This window comes from Myxine glutinosa, chromosome 10 (assembly GCF_964187855.1).
Source record: "Myxine glutinosa chromosome 10, kmMyxGlut1.1, whole genome shotgun sequence".
NCBI lineage: Eukaryota > Metazoa > Chordata > Myxini > Myxiniformes > Myxinidae > Myxine > Myxine glutinosa.
The window spans coordinates 83,731,052-83,751,908 of NC_136270.1; the positions used below are offsets into that span (position 1 = coordinate 83,731,052).

General features: G+C 51.1%; 1 protein-coding gene across 2 annotated transcripts in view; it reads right to left on the bottom strand.

Moving 5' to 3' along the window:
• Positions 1-20,857, bottom strand: part of LOC137415119 (extended synaptotagmin-2) — a 117,998-nt gene that overhangs the window by 96,570 nt on the left and 571 nt on the right. For both annotated transcript variants that reach the window (XM_068100693.2, XM_068100692.2), the window contains exon 2: positions 19,246-19,565. In XM_068100693.2, the coding sequence (XP_067956794.1) occupies positions 19,246-19,524 (279 nt within the window). In that variant the 5' untranslated portion in view covers positions 19,525-19,565. The remainder of the gene's footprint in view (positions 1-19,245; positions 19,566-20,857) is intronic.

Genomic DNA, 20,857 nt, shown 5'->3' on the forward strand with positions numbered 1-20,857 from the left:
ACGAAGAAGCGGGCGCGCAAAATGGCGCCTCGCTGATCACCGCGCCAGCGACCGTGGCAGCGCCCCCGATGGATTGGGGCCTTTTTTTCATACAAATGAAGGCCCTTATGGCCCAGAATAGCGAGAAAATGAGGGAGGAAACGAGGGCTGATAATGAGCGGTTGGGAAACCGGATGGATGCTCAGGGTGAGCGATTGGAAAACCAAATGGGGGTAATGAGGGACGAAGCGAGGGCTCGGAGTGAGCAATTGGGGGTAATGAGGGACGAAGCGAGGGGTACCGGTGAGAAGTTAGACAATAATTTTGAGGAGTTAGACAAGAAAATTGGGAAATTAGACAATAATTTTAAGGGATTAGACAATAATTTTAAGGGATTAGACAATAATTTTAAGGGATTAGACATGAAATTTGGGAAATTAGACGATAGATTAGGGGAAATACAGGAGGGGTTAACGGGGGTAGAAAACAGAATGGCCGCTCAAGAGAATCAGACAGAGGGAGTGAAAAATGGGTTAGAGGGGTTAGAAAACAGTATGGAAGGCAAATTGAGGGACATGAGGGACCAAGCGGAAAGGGAAGTTAAACAAATGGAGCAGCAGATAGAGGGGGTCAGAATGGGGGTAGAAACCAAACTGGATGCTCACAGGGAGGAAATGGAGCAGATGAGGGTGGCATCTGGGCAGGAGATGCAAGTGATGGGAGAGGAGATCAGAAGAGGAGTGAGTGAGGAGGTCGGAGGAGTGCGCGAGGAGGTGAGGCACTGTAAGGAGCGCATGGAGAAAGAGGTGAGAAAGGGGACTGTAAAATTGCAAGGTGGTATAGAGGAGTTGACGCTGGGAGTAGAACAACTGACAGTGGGACAAAAGGAGTTGGGGGACCAGGTAAAGAAGAACACAGCGGTAATAGAGGGTTTAAAATCGACACAGAAGGAGATGAAAAAGGACGTAGGGGTAATTAAAAAAGAGTGTCAGACGGTACATGAGGACCTGACGAGGAAAATGGACAAGGTGGTAGAGGTAATGGAGGTTAAAGAGCGGGAGGTGCGGGAGCACATAGAAAAAAATAAAGTGGAGTTAGAGGAAGAACTTAAAGGGGCGCACGAAGAGATGAAGGGGATGAAGCAAAAATTAGAAGAAGTGGAAGAAGGGGTGAGCGAAATTAAGAAGCGACGGAGAGAGGATAAGAAAGAGATAAAGGAGGAAGTAAAAGAATTGGTCCAAAGTCTGTGTTCGGATCGTGATGATGTGCTCATTAACCGGATGAGGGATTCGCAGGTGATGGAGGAGAAGCGAAGAGAAAGAGGACCCGGTGTAAGTGGTGACCAATATGGTCGTGCGTATGATGCGCCAGGTGATTTAATAAGCTTGGGGGTCGAGATAGACCCGGATGTTCGTGAGAGGCCAAGAGTGAGGTGTATGGCTGGTCCGGAGGGTATGGAACGAGAGGTGCGAGGTGTGGGTGAGCAAGGTTGTGGTGGTGGTGGTATGGAATGGGTAGCGGGTTGCGGAGGTGTGACCCATGCATCAACACCAACAGGGGTAGTTGTTGGAGGGACCGGGGAGGCACGAGAGCCCCTTGGGGGTAGTGTACTGTGGGGGCCCGGCCGGTTCGGCCCCGCGCTGACCCCGCAAGGGGCGACGCACGGGGTCCGGCAGGCGGGCAACGACTCACATATGAGGTGGTCCCACAAGGTCCCACTCGCGCCGTATGACGGCAAGAGTGATCTACGCGCGTACCTGGCGCAGTTCGACTGTGTGTGTAAGGGCAACGGTTGGGGTGAGGACGAAGGTGGAGTACACCTGGTGGCCGCATTGCGCGGCGCGGCGGCGGAGGTGCTGACGGCATTACCAGCGGGTGCTCTCACCCTGCCAGCCCTCCGCGACGCCCTAATTAATCGATTTGGAATAGAACAGCAGAGCGAGCTTGTTAAAGCTCAGCTCGCGCTGCGAAAGCGCAAGCCCCAGGAAGCCATCGGGGAACTTGCCCACGACATTCGCCGCGCAGTGGGGATCGCACATGCTAGCATGGCAGCGGATTCCCGGGAAAGCCTGGCGCTGGACCATTTTATCCAGGCCCTCCCGGATATTGAGCTCCGGCAACAGCTCGCCATGTGGCGCCCGCAGACTCTGAGCCAGGCGGCTGACGCTGCGGCCCGTTGGGAAGCAGCGAGGCCCCTGGCCCGGGGGGGCGAGCGTCTCGCAATGGCGGTCCGCCAGATGGGACCCCCGATGGAGGGCGGACCCCTTAGGGGGCCCGCCCCCGACGTGGGTCCTGACCTGGCGGGCATGGTCCGGAGGCTGGTGGACCAGCGCCTGGCAGGACCTGGACCATGGCAGGCGGCCCCGGAGGTGGCCCGCGGTGGACCACGAGCGGGTAATCCAATTCGGACCTACAGGGGGGGGAATTTGGAATTCCGGAGGCAAGCACCTTACCAGGTGAGGTGCTATACCTGCAACCGCCTGGGTCACCTGGCGCGGCACTGTCGAAACGCGCGCCGGGATGATCCCCGGCAGTTGAGGTCCTCAACTCCGCCCAGGGGGGAGCGGGTTAGCCGACCCCAGACACCCCCCCGCCAGACCCCGGGAAACTAGAAGGTGTCGGGCACGTAGGGCGGTGTTCGGCAGCAGAGGATGGAGGAGAGCCCTCATTGACGTGACAGGTCATTTATTGTGGCCAAATTGGAACCGGTAGCCTGACAATTAGATGCAAAATTGCCGGCGTGGGGGTAGACGCCGTAGTGGACACAGGAGCTAGCGCCACGATCATCAGCCCTGTGGTCCTTGATTCGAGCGCAGGTGGCTGGGATAAGATCCAGCGCCTGCAAAATTATAGTTTGCAGCTTGCTACCGGGGTAACGGCCCCGATCATAGGGCGTGGTTCTGTGACCCTCAAGTTAGGGTCGGTAAGGAGGGAGATAGATGTTTGGGTGGCGGAGGTGTGCGACCCATGTTTAATAGGGTTGGACCTGTTGACTGCCAGCGGTTGTAAAATCGACTTGTGCCGGGGGATCCTGCAGGTGGGAGTAGAAGAGCTGCCGTTAGGGGGAGTGAGCACGGCCGAGAGAGCGGAGCTGGAGGCTTCCGAGGCCGTGACCATCCCCCCAAGGGCCGAGGCGATAGTGCCGGCCCGATGGGCAGCTCGCCCAACATGGCAGGAGTCCTGCGGCCTGGTCGAACCGGTGGCAGCGCAGTCCATACCGGGTTTAATCGTGGGCCGCACCCTTGTAAAAACGGACGGACCGGTAGTGGCCGTCCGAGTAATAAATATGAGTACAGAACCACGCACTATAGTAAGGGGCACGAGGGTAGCTGGCTGCACCCCCGTTGAGGAAGTCGCGACAGTGAGGGGCGAGAACGTCCAGCCGAGCCGACCCCGGGGGGAGCCTTCAATAACAAGTAGGAATTGGCCCGATCCCATTTGCGAGATGGTAAATCGTAGCAGCGTAGAGTTGGGAGGTACCCAGAGGGAGGCCTTACACAAACTGGTTGGGTCCCATTTGGACCTCTTCTCCCTGTCCACCGAGGATATTGGACGTACGGGCCTGGTGAAACATCAGATCCACACCGGTGAGGCCCGGCCTATTCGTCAGGCCGCCCGACGGCTCCCTTGGAGCAAGAGGGCGGAAGCTGACGAGCAGGTTGCAAAAATGCTCGACGCAGGTGTGATCGAGCCCTCGGGAAGTCCTTGGATGTCACCTGTTGTGCTGGTCAAAAAGAAGGATGGGACCACGCGGTTCTGCGTGGACTATCGCCAGCTAAACAACGTGACACTCAAGGACTCATATCCCCTGCCAAGGATTGATGACACCCTCGATGCCGTTGCGGGCTCAAATTGGTTCACAACTTTGGACCTCAAGAGTGGGTATTGGCAGGTGGAGATGGATAGGGCAGGGAAGGAGAAAACGGCATTTTCCACAGGTAAGGGACTGTATCAGTTTACTGTGATGCCGTTTGGTTTGTGTAACGCCCCCGCCACCTTTGAGAGATTGATGGAGCATGTACTAGGCGGCATGCCATGGCAATCATGCCTGGTGTACCTGGATGACGTCCTGGTACATGCCCAAACGTTCCCCCAGGCACTAGCTAATTTGGACCAGGTGTTCGGGTGCCTCAGACAGGCAGGGTTGAAGCTGAACCCGAGTAAGTGCACTTTGTTTGCAAGAGAGGTGGCCTATCTAGGTCACGTGATTGGCCGCGAGGGGGTAAAAACAGACCCAGACAAAATTAAAGCGGTAGAGGAGTGGCCCGCACCACGTACCATCAAAGAGGTGCGGGGATTTTTGGGACTCTGCTCCTACTACCGGCGCTTTGTGGCGAAATTTGCGGAGTTGGCCCGTCCCCTCCACCGGCTTACGGAGAAGGGGACGCGATTTAATTGGACACGGGAGTGCCACGAGGCCTTCCAAAAATTGAAGGGGTGTCTAACATCCGCACCCCTTCTAGCTTACCCCACTGGTGACGGGACATTTACCCTGGACACGGATGCGAGCCAGGAAGGATTGGGCGCAGTTTTGTCTCAGACACAGGAGGGCGTGGAGAGAGTGATTGGTTATTATAGTCGGGCCTTAAGTAGGCCCGAGAGAAATTATTGCGTCACTCGCAAAGAGTTATTGGCTATGCTGGCTGCCATGAACCATTTCCACCCGTACTTGTACGGGCGGAAATTTTTGGTTAGAACTGACCATTCCTCCTTGCAATGGCTCCTTCGGTTCAAGGAACCGGAGGGCCAAATTGCAAGGTGGTTGGAAAAGTTGCAGCAGTACGATTTTGATGTGGCCCATAGGGCCGGGAAGGCCCATGGTAATGCGGACGCACTCTCTCGGCGTCCTTGTCTGGGGGAAAACTGTAAATTTTGTGCGAGACACGAGGAGAGGGAGCAATTGGGCGATTCCGCCCCGATTCTCGTCGTCCGGGCAACCCGGGTGAGAGGGCCAATTTTGCCACTAACCGCGGACGAGGAATTTGGAGAGTTGGCTTGGAGCACGGCCCAGCAGGAGGATCCTGTTCTGGGGCCGGTGTTCCAATGGGTCAAATTGGGGCAAAGACCAAAGGGGGAAGAGGTCACCCCCCTCGGGGCACAAACAAAGGCATATTGGGCTCAGTGGCAGACCCTGGAATTGAAAGGCAACATCTTGTATCGCAAGTGGGTGGAGGTTCCCTCTGATCGAACTTCCTGGCTGGTGATAGTCCCTGACAAATTCAAGAACGTCATATTGCAACAGGTGCATGGTACCCGCTCCGGCGGCCATTTGGGCAGGACAAAGACAATATCTCGGGTCCGCCGGAGGTTCTATTGGGTGAATATGGGGCGCGACATACAGGACTGGTGTCGGAGATGCGACGCCTGTTCTGCCAAAAAGGGACCAGCACGGAGGATGAGGGCCCCCCTTCAATTACATCAGGTGGGGGCCCCCCTTGAGCGGGTGGCTATGGATATTCTAGGACCGCTGCCCCGCACCCGCCAAGGTAATAAGTATATCCTCGTTGTAATGGACTATTTCACCAAGTGGCCGGAGGCCTACGCCCTCCCCAACCAAGAAGCAGGGGTGGTAGCGCAGGCCTTCGTGGAAGGATTTGTGTGCCGGCATGGGATTCCACAGGAGTTGCACACCGACCAGGGACGAAATTTTGAGAGCAAATTGCTAAAAGATGTGTGCAGTCTCCTGTCAATTCGGAAAACCAGAACAACGCCTTTAAGACCTCAATCTGACGGGATGGTGGAAAGATTCAATCGAACTCTAATCCAACAACTGGCACTGTTCACCACCACCCGTCAGGATGACTGGGACGAACATCTCCCTTACTTGCTCATGGCCTACCGAACCAGCCAGCACGGGGCCACCGCATGCAGTCCAGCGTTGCTTATGTATGGGCGGGAGTTACGGGCTCCCGCCGACTTGCTATGCGGTCCCGTGCCAGACACAGTGGTTAACCCGCCGAGGGAGGGGTACGCACGTCACCTAGAGGAAGGCATGGAGCTAGTCCATGCCTTCGCCCGCCGCCAACTCCATCTGGCGGGGGAAAAGATGAAGCGCAGGTACGACGACCGGAGCCAGGGGAGTCAATACGCTCCGGGGATGAAGATTTGGTTCTTTAATCCCCGGAGGCGGAAGGGAAGGTGCCCAAAACTCACCTCCCCCTGGCAAGGCCCAGGAGTCGTCCTGTCGCAAATCTGTGACGTGGTCTTTAAGATCAAAATGGGGCCACGAGCCCTTCCTCGGATCGTCCACGCCGACCGGATAAGACCTTACACCGGCGAGCAGGCGCCCCCGTGGATTGCCTCGGCTTTAGATGCCGAGGCGGGACCCAGTACCTCTGAATAAGGGGGGCTTATTAGTGCCAGAGGACTGGGGGATTGAGGAGCGATAGGCCCGGTGGGAGAGGGTGGCATCCCTGCCACCCTTCCCATGGGGGGGCAAAGGAGCAATAGCTTATGGGGTGTATGGCAGTGAAAACTAGCCCGGGTGGGTTAGGATATTGTGTGTAGGGATCTAGAGAAGATGACCTTAGGTAACGTTAAGGTTAGTTAGTGACTGATACCTGTAGTGGGGACGCAGGTAGATTAGTGTGGATTATAATGACGAGGGAGCGCAATAGTTAAAGGGACGACTGGGAAGCGCAAGTTTCAGAAGGGAGTAGTTAGCTGAGATGATGCTGTGTGTGTGAGGATTGAACAAGTGTGATTGCACAGGTGTGCAACTGGACAGGTGTGTGGAGCAGTGTATGAGTAGTGAGTGTTGTGGATCAGCGCGAATGCGCTTGGGGAGAGAAGGGTGCAGGTGGCACCAGGTGTGAGAGCACAGGTGTGCAGGTACAGGTGTGTGGAGAGAGTTGGAGTGAGTGGTACGGAGTGGTGTGCATGGTGCGAAGGTGTGGATGGGGGAAGAGTGGACCCCTTTCACGAGTACCCGGGGCGGGTAGTGTAAGTGTTAGGTAGAGGGTGCAGGTAAATTGTGGTTGGATATTGGCATTTGTGGTGCGGTTGCAGAATGGTGTTGTGAATGGGTGCATTAGTGTTGTGGAAATGGCTGGGCGTGTAGCCTGTTAGTGTGTGTAGTTGGTTGGGCACTCCACCACTGTGAGGATGTCGGCCAGGTGAGGCCGCAGGTGGGCTCTGGGAGCCGGTAGTTGTGAGTGGGTGCCTGAGGATCCCGGGTGTGGATCGGGCAGCCCAGTGCCAGAGAGGGCACGGAGTGGGGAGAGAGCCAGAGGGCCTTCCCCAGGTAGTTAGGTTAGGGTAAGGAGCAGGTAAGCTCGGAGGCAACTGCAGTGGTGGAGGTGTGCAGGTGGGTAGACCCACTGGGAGAGGTACACGCCGCAGCCCAGAAATTGTGCGAGGGCACCGGGAGATGAATCGGGGGAGTGAGACCCCAAATTGAAAAGCACCACAGGTTGGCCAATGGGAATTGGTTTTTAGAACCCATAGAGTAAGAGGGCCAATGGTTTGGCCGGAGAAAGACCCCGGGTAGTGTAAAGTTGTTAAAGTCATTTAGGAAATAGTTAGGATTGAAGAACCTGTCGCACCATACGCAGCCACTTACCTGTGGTGATGATGATGACTCCACACCTGTGTTTTCTTTGTTTGTGTTGCAGAAATGAGAATTGCTGTTGGATTTGTGAGACGCATCACGACGTGGATGAGACATTGGGGTGATTCCATCTCTCCCTCCCTAGGAGGGACTGATGATGAATTGGTGATGGCAAATTTTGATGAGAGTTGAAAATGGCAAATTTGATTGGTTAGGAGGGAGAGAAGACGAATTTGGTATATGGGAGGAACGGGGAAGACAGTAGGGATGTTTGTTGATTTGTAAAGTAGATGTTTATGGGTAGTGTTGTGTTGTGTGGATACAGTAAGGGGTAAGGGAGGGGCCATGTAGGTTACCTGGTGGGGGGGGGGGGGGCGTACGATAGGAACATACCTGTCTCACCTGGTTCCCATGTGCCCCCAGTGTGCATCACCTTACATTGCGTGCACTTTTGCGCCCTTACCACCTTACTCACTTGTTTCTTCTTTTGTCTCCCACCTCCGAGGATCTGGCTTTGGGGTAGAGAGAGAGGAGAGAGAGGTGCTGGCTGCGCAGTTGTGGGCCTGCACTTTCGCTGTTTGCTGCCGGGATCGATACACCATATGGACCGCAATGTTTGTGGCCACCCACAATGGACCGCAGTTCGTTTGCGGCCAAGCACCACCCGGGGATGGACCTATGGATCAACGTGGCACCTATGCCATACAGGTGAACCACTAATAGTTAACACCACCAAGTGCACCACAAGAAGAGCAAGAGACACCTGCAGGGTTAGGGGTTGTCGAATTTATTTTTATTCCAATGAACAATGGTGACTGCACCGATTGGTGGTGGGGTGGTGCTGTTGATGCTCGGGAAGGGTGCTCTGCACGTTATTAAAGGCCGTCGGCCACAGAGCACTCGTGGGTTGGTGTATCGATGCTGGCAAGCGCGCTCTCTCTATGCATAACATCTGCATGTGTTCCTCCAAAGACAGGTCCTGGATCGTAGTGTAGATATCAGCGTAATCTTGTAAATAATGCTCCCTACCGGCTGTATGTTTAGTTTGAGAATCCTTTCCGGATTCGGTTATCCTGTGGGTGTGTTTCTGTGAGGAGAAGGGTGCAACGTCGCAGGGGGACATATTTACTCATTTGTGAATATCTGTAAAACTGTCGCACTCAGGGTAGAGTTAATAGTAGAGGGAACTACATTGCGTGCCACACTAAAGTAGGTAAAAATTCATCGGGTCGGGACGCCCCGAGGGTAGAGAAGGGTGCAATGTTGCGAATATGGAATTTGGCCTCCATATCCGCTTGTAAATATTCCCCTATTTTCTCCAATACTCCCCAACTTTCCCCAATCCCCCGTTCCCTAGTCCCATTGCATGTAAATAACAATCAGTAGAGCCGACCTTCCCCTTATTCCCCCATTAAATGTCGTGCCCAGGTCCACCGCACCACACGTAGACAACTTTCGGACATCTTCCTAGTTATTCTTATTCTATGTCAGTTAAGGCCTCGTCTCCATTAATTATGACTCTTCGTTGCACCAGAATGTGATTATATGGCATCAGTAGTGAGTTTAGGACCTTTCCCATACCTCCTTCCATCTTCTTCCCCAACAATTACAACAACAACAGAGGAGATGGCGGCGGAGCGGGGGAGGATGCGTCCTCACACCGGCTCGATTAGCTCCAGACCATGCGCTCCACGGGGTTACCACGAAGGGGCTCCTTGTCAGCTCCTCGTCAAGGGCGGAGCCTGGTAAACCCCCCGCACGCACCCAATGAGAAGCAACGTGCCGATTCCACGAGGCGGAGCTAACGAGCCGAGGGCGTGTCACTCCCCGCCGGATATACGCGGCCACGCGCCGGATGTGACGAGAGATGCGCCCCGAGCTGGAGAAAGAAGGACCTGCGAGCGCTGAGAGAGAAAGGCCCGCCTGTGAAAGAACGTCCCCTCCGAGCGCTGTGAAACCTCCCGCATCTCTGGACCGGACCGGGTCGATTCTAACCTTTGAGCACAGGTGCACCTGGAGCCATCGACAACCGCTTTCCTGCCATCAACCCCCGTGTGAGTCAGCTTTGTCCCGTTTATCTGTCGTCTGTTGGGAATAATATAAGAGTGTGTCTAAGTGCCTGTCTTTCTGTGATTATACTTCTAGCCCCTGTAATCTGACCTTTCCGTACGAATATAATCTCCTCCGGAGGTCTTGAGAATCGAAACCTTGGTGTCGTATTGTGTTATTGTAATCCAGCCGGGTGTCTTCTTTTTCTTATTGAGCCAGCATCGCGCGACTAGTCAACGTTCGGGCACAATCGGGTAACTTGTGCAGACGTGGTCATACCATAAAACCGCTCGGTAAATAACATCCAAGCCACGTCTGTAACAATATATATATATATCGATATATATATAGATAGATAGATAGATATATATATATATATATACATATATAGATAGATAGATAGATAGATAGATAGATAGATAGATAGATAGATAGATAGATAGATATATATATATATATATATATATATATATATATATATATATATACAGTATATATATATCTATATATATAAAGTAGAGTTGGCCTCTATCTATGATCTCTAAGATCTCGAGAACCCGTGGACGGATTTGCGAGCGGAAAGTACTGTTCGACTCGGGATGGTCCCAGGAATGTCACGGAGACATAAACATTTAAAAAATTTCGGGTTTTAAAATTAGCGTATTATTAGCACTAGCAGAAGAGAGAGGGATTCGAAGGGAGGGAGCGCAGCGCTTCTAGCGCTTCTGACTACAGCACACCTTAAAATTAAAAAAACTTCGGGTCTACAATCTCTAAGATCTCGAGAACCCGTGGACGGATTTGCGAGCGGAAAGTACTGTTCGACTCGGGATGGTCCCAGGAATGTCACGGAGACATAAACATTTAAAAAATTTCGGGTTTTAAAATTAGCGTAGCAGAAGCATTGCCGGCGCAGAAGCGGCAGAAGAGAGAGGGATTCGAAGGGAGGGAGCGCAGCGCTTCTAGCGCTTCTGACTACAGCACACCTTAAAATTAAAAAAACTTCGGGTTTTAAAATTAGTGTGTTACGCGTAATTAGCGCTAGCAGAAGAGGGAGGGAATCTAAGGGAGGGAGCGCAGTGCTCCCTCCAGCGCTTCTGTTAGCGTAATTAGCGTATTTCGGAACGTTAACCACAGACTAACGTCTACCGTCTACAACACCACTACCGTCTACCGGACCGCCTGCAACCCCACTTCCATTAACCAGCCCGCCGGCAACCCCACTACCGTCTACCAGGCCACCTACAACACCGGTAACAGGTGAGTTAACAATATTAACTTACAAAATATGTTAAGTGTTCAAGTTTTTGTAAATTTGCATCATTTAACAAGCCGCAATTTTACATTGTCAATTAAACCACCCAACCCCACTACCGTCTACTAGCCCGCCTACCAGTGTTCACAATAATCATAATTTTTAGAATTATGTATCCCGATAACGTCTGCCAGCCCGCATACACTCTCCACTACGCCCAGTTTTGACTTGCGCATTTTTTTTTTTACTACGCCGCTGAACTATTGTTGCTATAATCTCTGCTTAACTTAAGGCAGTTAAATTTAACATTTATGGTTATTGTTCACTTCAGATATGCCAAGAAAGAGGCCAGCTCTCGGACGCAATACGGCTGCCGCCAAAAGATTCCGTGCTGCGCGGGAAGCAGAACAGCCAGAGCAACGGCAAGTACGACTTGATGCAAATCGCCGTCGCAACGCCGCAGCTCTACAGACTTCACAAGCACGAGCCAGTGAGACCGTCGAGCAACACCGTCACTCCAATAGCATGGCCTTCACCTATGACCGCGGTAACCCAGTGAATTTTGCAAATGTTGGACAAATGAACGACAAGTGCAGGCATTGTGCAGCTATGAAGTTTAATGGAGAGACAAAAGGGGTGTGCTGCAGTGATGGCAAAGTCATCCTTACCCCTTACCCAGCCCTACCACCATTTCTCAATGAGCTCATCTCTGGTACAGATGCCACCAGCAGGCACTTCCTTGCCAACATCAGAAGGTACAATGGATCATTTGCGATGACAAGCTTTGGTCACAAAGACGCAGCAGTCCAGGGTTGGAACCCCAGCTTCCGCATTCAGGGCCAGGCCTTTCATCGCATTGGTTCCTTGCTACCACCTGAGGAGGGTCAGCCTAAGTTCCTACAAGTCTACTTCCTGGACTCTCATGCTGATGAACTGACAGCCAGGAACCACAGCAGCCTTAATCCACATATTCTTAGGAATCTTACCATCTGGTTTCATGACAACAATCACCTGATCCGACAACTCAAGACAGCTCATGATGTTCTTGCTGAGGGAAGCAACAATGAAGAGAGGCAGATCATCATCAGGGAGGACAAGAGGCCACACGGAGAGCATGCCCGTCGCTACAATGCCCAGTCAGCACCAGAAGTGGCCATCCTGATGGACAATGAGCCTACAAATCCCCGAGACATAGTCCTCAGGCTTCGAGATGGTGAACTCAAGAGGATCAGCGAGCTGCATGCATCCTATGATTCACTCCAGTACCCAATCATCTTCCCGTATGGCACAGACGGATACAGTGTGTATCTACAGGCCCGAACTGCTGCAGGACAGGATGGAGGGCGCAAGGTCAGCCAGCTTCAATACTACAGCTACCACCTCATGGTAAGAGAGGGCAACCACCTACTGCAAATGGGACGCCTCTTTCAGCAATTTCTGGTGGACATGTACTGCAAGATAGAAACTGAGAGATTGGGCTGGATCCGTCGTGAGCAGAAGACCTTGCGCGCTGATGACTATGTGAGCCTGCGTGACAGCCTGTTTGCTGGTGATGGAGATCCACACAATGTGGGACAAAGCGTTGTACTCCCAGCAACATACACTGGTGGCCCCCGCTGGATGCATGAAAAACAGAGCGATGCCATGGCCTATGTCCGCCGTTTTGGAAAGCCTGACTTCTTCATAACCATGACCACCAACCCCAAATGGACTGAAATTCAGGAAAACCTGCAGCCAGGACAAGAGGCACAAAACCGCCCTGACATCATAGCTCGGGTCTTTCGTCAAAAGCAAAAGAAGCTCATGGAACTACTCAAACGTGGAGCTTTCGGCAAGATGCAAGCCTTCCTGTACACCATTGAGTACCAGAAGCGTGGTCTCCCTCATGCACATATCCTTCTGTGGCTTGCTCCCGAGAGCAAGGTCAGACCTGATGACATTGACCTGGTGATCAGTGCTGAGATTCCCGACAAGGAGATAGATCCGGAACTGCACAAGATGGTCATGGCTCATATGATCCATGGCCCATGTGGACATCTCAATCAGAACAGTCCTTGCATGAGGGACCGCAAGTGCGCCAAGGATTTTCCAAAGCCATTCTTGCAGAGCACAGAGCAAGGAAATGACTGCTACCCCAAGTATCGGCGTCTCAAGCCAGAGGATGGTGGTCACATTGGGGAGATCAACATGCACCAGCTGGGAAGACAATTGGAGCAAGTGGTCAGCAACCAGTGGGTGGTACCATACAACCCATTCCTCCTCCGCCAATTCAACAGCCACATCAATGTTGAGATATGCTCCAGCATTAGTAGCATCAAGTACATAACCAAGTATGTGACCAAGGGGACTGACCAGGCTGTCTTTCAACTGCAGCGCATCGGGGCTGGAGACTGTCCAGTGGACGAAGTCACTCAGTTCCAGAATGCTCGCTATGTGGGTAGCAGTGAGGCAGTATGGAGGATCCTGGAGCACCCCATATCTCAGCACTTTCCCCCTGTTGTGGGACTTGCCGTGCACCTAGAGAATGGTCAGAGAGTCTACTTTAATGCTGAAAATGCCCTGGAAAGGGCACAGAGACCACCGCCAGCCACCACACTCACTGCTTTCTTTGATCTCTGCAGCCATGATGATTTCGCCAAGACACTCAAGTACCATGAGGTGCCACAGTACTACACCTGGGATAAGTCAAGCAAGAAGTGGACCAGGCGCAAGCAAGGAGGCGTGGTTGTTAGAGGAGATTTTACTGTCCACGAAGTTTCAGCTATTGGCCGCATGTACAGCATCAGTCCACGGCAAGGCGACTGCTACTACGTTCGCCTCCTTCTGACTGACATATGTGGTCCCACTTCCTTCAATGCCCTGAGAAGTGTAGATGGTCAAGAATTGTCCTTCCGTGAAGCATGCCTGGCAAGAGGACTCTTGGAAAATGACCAGCATCTTCACCTTGCTATGGAGGAAGCAGGAATCAGCCAGTCAGCATCAAACCTCAGGAGCCTATTGGCCATCATTCTCACCAGCTGCTTCCCCAGCAATCCACGTGCACTCTGGGAGGACTTTCGTAACCTGCTATCCGAAGACTACCTATTCCAGCACCGTCGCCATATTGGTAATGTTGCGGCTTGCTACAATGATGAGGTTTACAACCTGGCACTCTGCGCACTTGAGGACAAGGTGTTGCTGATGGGTGGCAGTGTTCTCAGTTCGTATGACTTCCCAATACCACAGAGGGGCACAGATGAGAGGCTCGCAAGGGAGTACTTCAGAGAGGTAGATTATGACCAAGATCAGTTGACAATTCAGGCCAATGATCTCCTTGAACAGCTGACTGATGACCAGCGTGATGTCTACAATGCAGTCCTTCAACTGGTCGAACAAGGTAGCGTCAACAGTGGCATGAGGCACAGTAACATAATCTTCTTGGATGCGCCAGGTGGCACAGGCAAGAGTTTCGTCATCAATGCCATCCTCAAACATATCCGATCCCAAGGAAAGATCGCCCTTGCAACTGCATCCAGTGGCATTGCTGCAACACTGCTCCAGGGTGGGCGGACACTACACAGCACATTCAAAATTCCACTTGACGCCCACACCAAGGAGCAAGCAACATGTGGCATCAAGCGTGGCACAGCCTTGGCCAGGGTCATAAACGATGCAGCTGTCATCATTGTGGACGAAGCACCAATGACCCACAAATCAGCGTATGAAGCTGTAGACCGCACTTTACAGGACATAACAGGCGTGCACAGACCCATGGGAGGCATACCCACGCTGCTCTGTGGAGATTTCCGCCAGATCTTGCCTGTGGTCAAGAGGGGCACAAGGGCCAACATTGTGAATGCCAGTCTAAAAACTTCCGACCTCTGGCGTCATGTGACTGTCAAACACCTAACAAGGAACATGCGAACGCATTTGTCTGGGGATCAAGGGGCAGCTGACTTTTCCAAAATGCTCCTGGAAGTTGGCAATGGACAGATCCCATTAACAGCTGCACCAGACACCATCACAATCCCTACTGGGCTGGGGAAGGTTGTGAAGACATTGGAGGAGCTCAAGGCTGATGTGTACCCATGTTTGGTTGCCAATGCTCACAATCATGAGTGGCTGGCTGAGCGAGCAATTCTCTCTCCTCTGAACACCAATGTGAGTAAGCTCAATACCTGGCTCATGTCTGAGTTTCCTGGTGAGGAGAGAAGGTACAAGTCTGTTGACAGTGCCATCTGTGATGATGAGGCAGTCACCTACCCCGTTGAACTGCTCAACTCCATTGAGCTGTCAGGAATGCCGCCACACATTCTGATTCTCAAGATCGGTGTCCCAATCATGATACTCCGAAACATGGAGCCACCAAAGACCACCAATGGCACTCGCTGCTTTGTCACCCGCCTTCATGCCAATGTTATCGAGGCCACCATTTCCTGTGGGCCATACAAAAGTGAAGTCATCCTTCTGCCCAGAATACCACTTATGCCATCAGATTCAGAGCTGCCTTTCCAGTTTCGTCGCCTCCAGTTTCCATGCAAGCCATGTTTTTCTATAACAACAAATCACAAGGTCAGACATTCAAGGCCATTGGAGTGGACCTGTCCGTGCCTTGCTTCACCCATGGTCAGCTGTATGTGGCGGCCTCTCGCACTTCCAGCAAAGAAAAACTTACCATCTTGGCACCCGAAAGTAAAACGCGGAACGTTGTTTACACAGAGGCCCTGTAGAACTGATATATTGACTACAGGAGGTGCCAGGCGTTGCTCGGGAGAGGGCAAGGGAGTATTCTATGTGTCTTTTGCCAGCCCCACTCCATAATTATGGATTGCGATATGTATCAAACCAGCCCGCCGACAGACACCATCTATCGTCTACCAGCCCACCTCCAACCCCACTAACGTCTAGCAGCCAGCCTAGAACACAGCTACTGCCGACAACCTTACTACCGTCTACCAGAACGCCTACAACCCAAATAACAGGTGAGTTAAAAACATTTACTCATTAATGTAAAGTAACCCACTGGCCCAAAGTAACCCACTCCCGTGCAAAGCCGGGTACCTCTATATATATAAAGTAGAGTTGGCCTCTGTGTCTGTATCCTGATCTATGTATGTGTCTATGTATGTATGTGTCTACAATCTCTAAGATCTCGAGAACCCGTGGACGGATTTGCGAGCGGCAAGTACTGTTCGACTCGGGATGGTCCCAGGAATGTCACGGAGACATAAAATTAAAAAAATTTCGGGTTTTAAAATTAGCGTATTACGCATAATTAGCACTAGCAGAAGAGAGAGGGATTCGAAGGGAGGGAGCGCAGCGCTTCTAGCGCTTCTGACTACAGCACACCTTAAAATTAAAACAACTTCGGGTTTTAAAATTAGTGTGTTACGCGTAATTAGCGCTAGCAGAAGAGGGAGGGAATCTAAGGGAGGGAGCGCAGTGCTCCCTCCAGCGCTTCTGTTAGCGTAATTAGCGTATTTCGGAACGTTAATTTTTCAACTTCATTATTCGGAATCAGTACGTCCCAGAGAACCTTCGTAACGTTAATTTTTCAACTTCATCCGATTGACATGGGACCAACGGCATGTGACAAAGAGTGAAACATACAGGCTACATTTATTTGACGACAATGAGTTCCGACTTCCGACCTCGGTGGGATGACAGGCTGAGTCAACCCCCCTGGTGTGAAGGGGGAGGAGGAGGGGAGGGGGAAGAGAAGGGGAGGGGAACGAGGGGGAAGGGGATGGGAGGGGGAGGGGAGGGGGAAGGGGGAGGGGGAGGGGGAAGGGGGAGGGGAGGGGGAAGGGGGAGGGGAGGGGGGGGGAGGGGAAAGGGGGGGGAGGGGGAGGGGAGGGGCCCTTCTTCCCCTGGGCACCCCCGCACCCTTCCCTCCCCCCTTCCCCTCCCCCTCCCCCCCTTCCCCCTCCCCCCCATTCCCCTCCCCTCCTCTTCCCCCTCCCCTCCTCCTCCCCCGCTTCCCCCTCCCCCCTCCCCCCCGTTCCCCTCCCCTCCTCTTCCCCCTCCCCTCCTCCTCCCACTCCCGTGCAAAGCCGGGTACCTCTGCTAGTATATATATATATACAGTATATATACAGTATATATATATATATACAGTATATATACAGTATATATATATATATACAGTATATATACAGTATATATATATATATATACATATATATATATATATATATTGCGACGGTTTTGAGATTGGCACATATTGATCATTAAAGGTTAAAGGGTTGACCCCCATAGTTAGTCCACGAGCAACACGTAGGCCACCTTAGAGTATTAGTTATGTCATAGTATGTGTAAGTATAGGCCATTTCCAATTCATATCTGCGTTGTGTAAAGACATGAGTTTAGGTCCCTTCATTTTGCGTCCACCCTCCAATTCCACCCATGGGCATAATTGATCCCGCGCCCCATTTGGCTGATCCCTCAATTTGTTACGCTTTGGGCTACCCGCAGCAGTTTGTTACACTTTGGCTGCCAGCAGCATTCGCTGCCCTTTGTTCGCTCGCTAGTCGAGTAACACGAGGTAGGCCTGAGAAGAGGGAGGAGCGCGGGGACGGGGTGGGGCGGCGTCAAGGCAGCGCGTCAGAGGCGATGACGGTAAGGGCCACCAGCCAACCAGGGCTCTAAGGGCATGGCGTGACAGGGCGTGGTAAGGCGCGTCTGGTAAGGGCTGGAAGGTTCGCGGGGCGTGCCTATAAAAGCCTTGGCACAAAGCCCTTAAAGAGGACTTGCTACCAGAGGACACGTTGCCAGGACTCGCGGAGGGAGAGGACTTGTTGAAGGGCTCGTTGGGAAAAGGAGCACGTTGTAAAGGACTTGAAGGAATTGCGCTTTGTCAAAGGACTCACAGAGGAGAGTGTTGGAAGGACGTTTATGGCGAGCGCATTGTGAGCACCTCAAGTGCAATAGCGCTGCAAGGCATTGAACTGTATTCACATTTTACGTACGCGGCTGCAGCCAACCCAGCCAATAGAACATAACCTAGCTACGCGAGTAAACGCGGCCATAGCCGCCAGTGAATTACCACTGCGCCCTCCCCTACCGTTCGCCCCGTAAATAGCCCAGTGCGTCCCAACGGCACAATACGAGCTCCTGCCTGCTGCCTTCACCTACTTCGCGGTACGAGCTGGGGACCGGAGAGAGAGCTGCACGGAAGCCATCCCTGGACGCGCTGGTGACCATCAACCTGACCTTCATCAGCAAGCCCCGTGTGAGTGTGTCTGTGTGTGAGACGGGCCCGTTTGTCTTGGGTAGTAAGTTAAGGCTGTTCTTAAGGATTGCCCTGTGTCTCTGCTTCTTCTCATCATTGTGAATAGTGTAAATAAACCTTGTTCTTTCTTCCAATTCGATCGCCTTCATGTTTTCCATCATTGACTAAGCGTGGTACGAATTAAGGTTGTTTGAATCGGGTTCCATCTATAACCGGCACGGATCGCGTGTACGCACCGCTCGGCGTCTCAGCACGCGTGATTCATGTGGGGCTTATTTCCTCGTTTCTGGGCAGCGCGAGTAATTAGGTAATAGTGATTCTAGTCCTACGACCCTATTTCACGCTGTCCGGGAAGGACGTCATAGGTCCCGGGTCCCGTCGGCCAGTCAAAGACAAGGGGACTAATCCCCCCCTTGGTAAGGGGAAAAGGCCGGCGCTGAGATCCACAACAATATATATAAATAAATAAATAACTTACCAAGGCATAAATAATGACAGAAAATTACCATGCCATTTCAGATTAAAGTTATTACATGTGCTAAGCTTAGCAAGACAGCATATTGCAACTTTTATCCAGAGCAAAGAAAGATTCATAAAAAGTAATTTTGTAATAAGTTTTTTTTTTTTTAAGGGATATTGTAATAGGCTCTGTCTGTCCGTCATGCTATCTCCTCTTAAACGGTTGTGCAGAAATTCAAACTTGGTAATTAAGATTACTGCATGGCACGAAGGTGAAGGAGTGGTATCGTTTTGGTACCACCCACTGGGGTGGGGTCAAATACCAAGGAATGCAATTACGAGCACCTTTTTCAATGAAACTTTGTATGTGCAAACAACATCAGACGACGCATGAAATACAGAACGATTTTTTTTTTAATTTCACTCCATCCTCACCTTCCCCCTAGCATTGGCTCATACCCCAGGGGTGGGGACATAGAGTCACGGGGGTCAAAATGGAAATAAATAAATAAACATTTTAACTCAAAATTTGATGTTGGCACGTTTTGCCATCTTTCAACTTTGCTTTATGTGGGAAGCGTGGGGGTTTGTGATGGTGTGCCATCGACATCAACATCGATTTACCTTGCTCACACACAAAAGCTAAATTTCATAACCTGAGTTTAATAGATCTCTCATGTTGTTGACCAAACTAAAACACTGTCACACTCTCCTGCAAAATGTATACTCGAACATAAAACTCACCCAAGCTGGAAGGTCTGCCTCCTTGATGCCAGAACGAATGGATGACTCTTCAAAGTCCGACAATTGCTTTGCTTTCAGTAGCAGGGCCTGTTTATTCTGCCGTATGCGTTTCCACCATAGCCAAATGAGCACAGCCAAAAGCAACCAGCTCATGCTCATGCCCAGGTAGCCGCAGAGATATACCGGGAACAGCAAGAGGAAGGTGCGGGCAAAGCGGGATACGACCGTCCGAGGGGTTCGTTCCACGGTCTCCGGCATGTTTTCCATTGTATTTGCCATGGGCACAGGGTCTTCTTGTTCCACAGGTTTTCCAGCTCAACCTGAATGCGTGCTTCTGGTTACCATCAACTCCATCAATTTCAATTTTCAGAAATTTCCACGACCGGTACCCACTCATATTTTGTTCATACTTAGTAATACATTCATTTAATTCATTCATTCATGAACATTTTTCAGTTTAACCAAACATCTCACTGGAATTAAGTCCTAATGGAATTAAATCCCACATTGCCATCCGAAGAAATGCCACATGTCAATAGCCAATGAAATCTCACTACATCAACCAATGACATCCAACTACATTACCCACTGAAATCCAACACACACACACACACACACACACACACACACACACACACACACACACACACACACACACACACACACACACACACACACTTTATTTATTACCTCCGCCACCAAAGGTGGATGGAGGTTATGTTTTCACCCCTGTCTGTTTGTTTGTTTGTTTGTTTGTTTGTCTGTCTGTGATTGTGAACGAAATATCTCAAAAAGCTGTGGATGGATTCGGACGAAATTTGGCAAGAGGTGGTGTATGTGAACAGGACGAAATGATTCGATTTTGGTGAAGATCCGGCTAGTAGAATTTTCCAAGTGATTCTTCACCATTGGGAGATAGGGCCAAAAACGATACAAAGCAGGATATCTCAAAACGTTGTGGACGGATTTGGACGAAACTTGGTGGACAGGTTGGGTGTGTGACAAGGAAGAATCGATTCAATTTTGGTGAAGATCTGAATATGGATTCAGATATGAGAATTATTTATTTTTTAAAGTGATTCTTCACCATTGGGAGATCGGGCCAAAAACGATACAAAGCAGGATATCTCAAAAAGTTGTGGACGGATTTGGACGAAACTTTGTGGACAGGTTGGGTGTATGACGAGGAAGATTCGATTCAATTTTGGTGAAGATCTGAATATGGATTCGGATATGAGAATTATTTATTTTTTAAAGTGATTCTTCACCATTGCATTGGGAGATAAGGCCAAAAACGATACAAAGCAGGATATCTCAAAAAGTTGTGGACGCATTTGGACGAAACTTGGTGGACCGGTTGGGTGTGTAACAAGGAAGAATCGATTCAATTTTGGTGAAGATCTGAATATGAATTCGGATATGAGAATTATTTATTTTTTAAAGTGATTCTTCACCATTGCATTGGGAGATAAGGCCAAAAACGATACAAAGCAGGATATCTCAAAAAGTTGTGGACGCATTTGGACGAAACTTGGTGGACCGGTTGGGTGTGTGATAAGGACAAATTGATTCGATTTTGGTGAAGATCTGGATCCAGATAGTAGAATGTTTT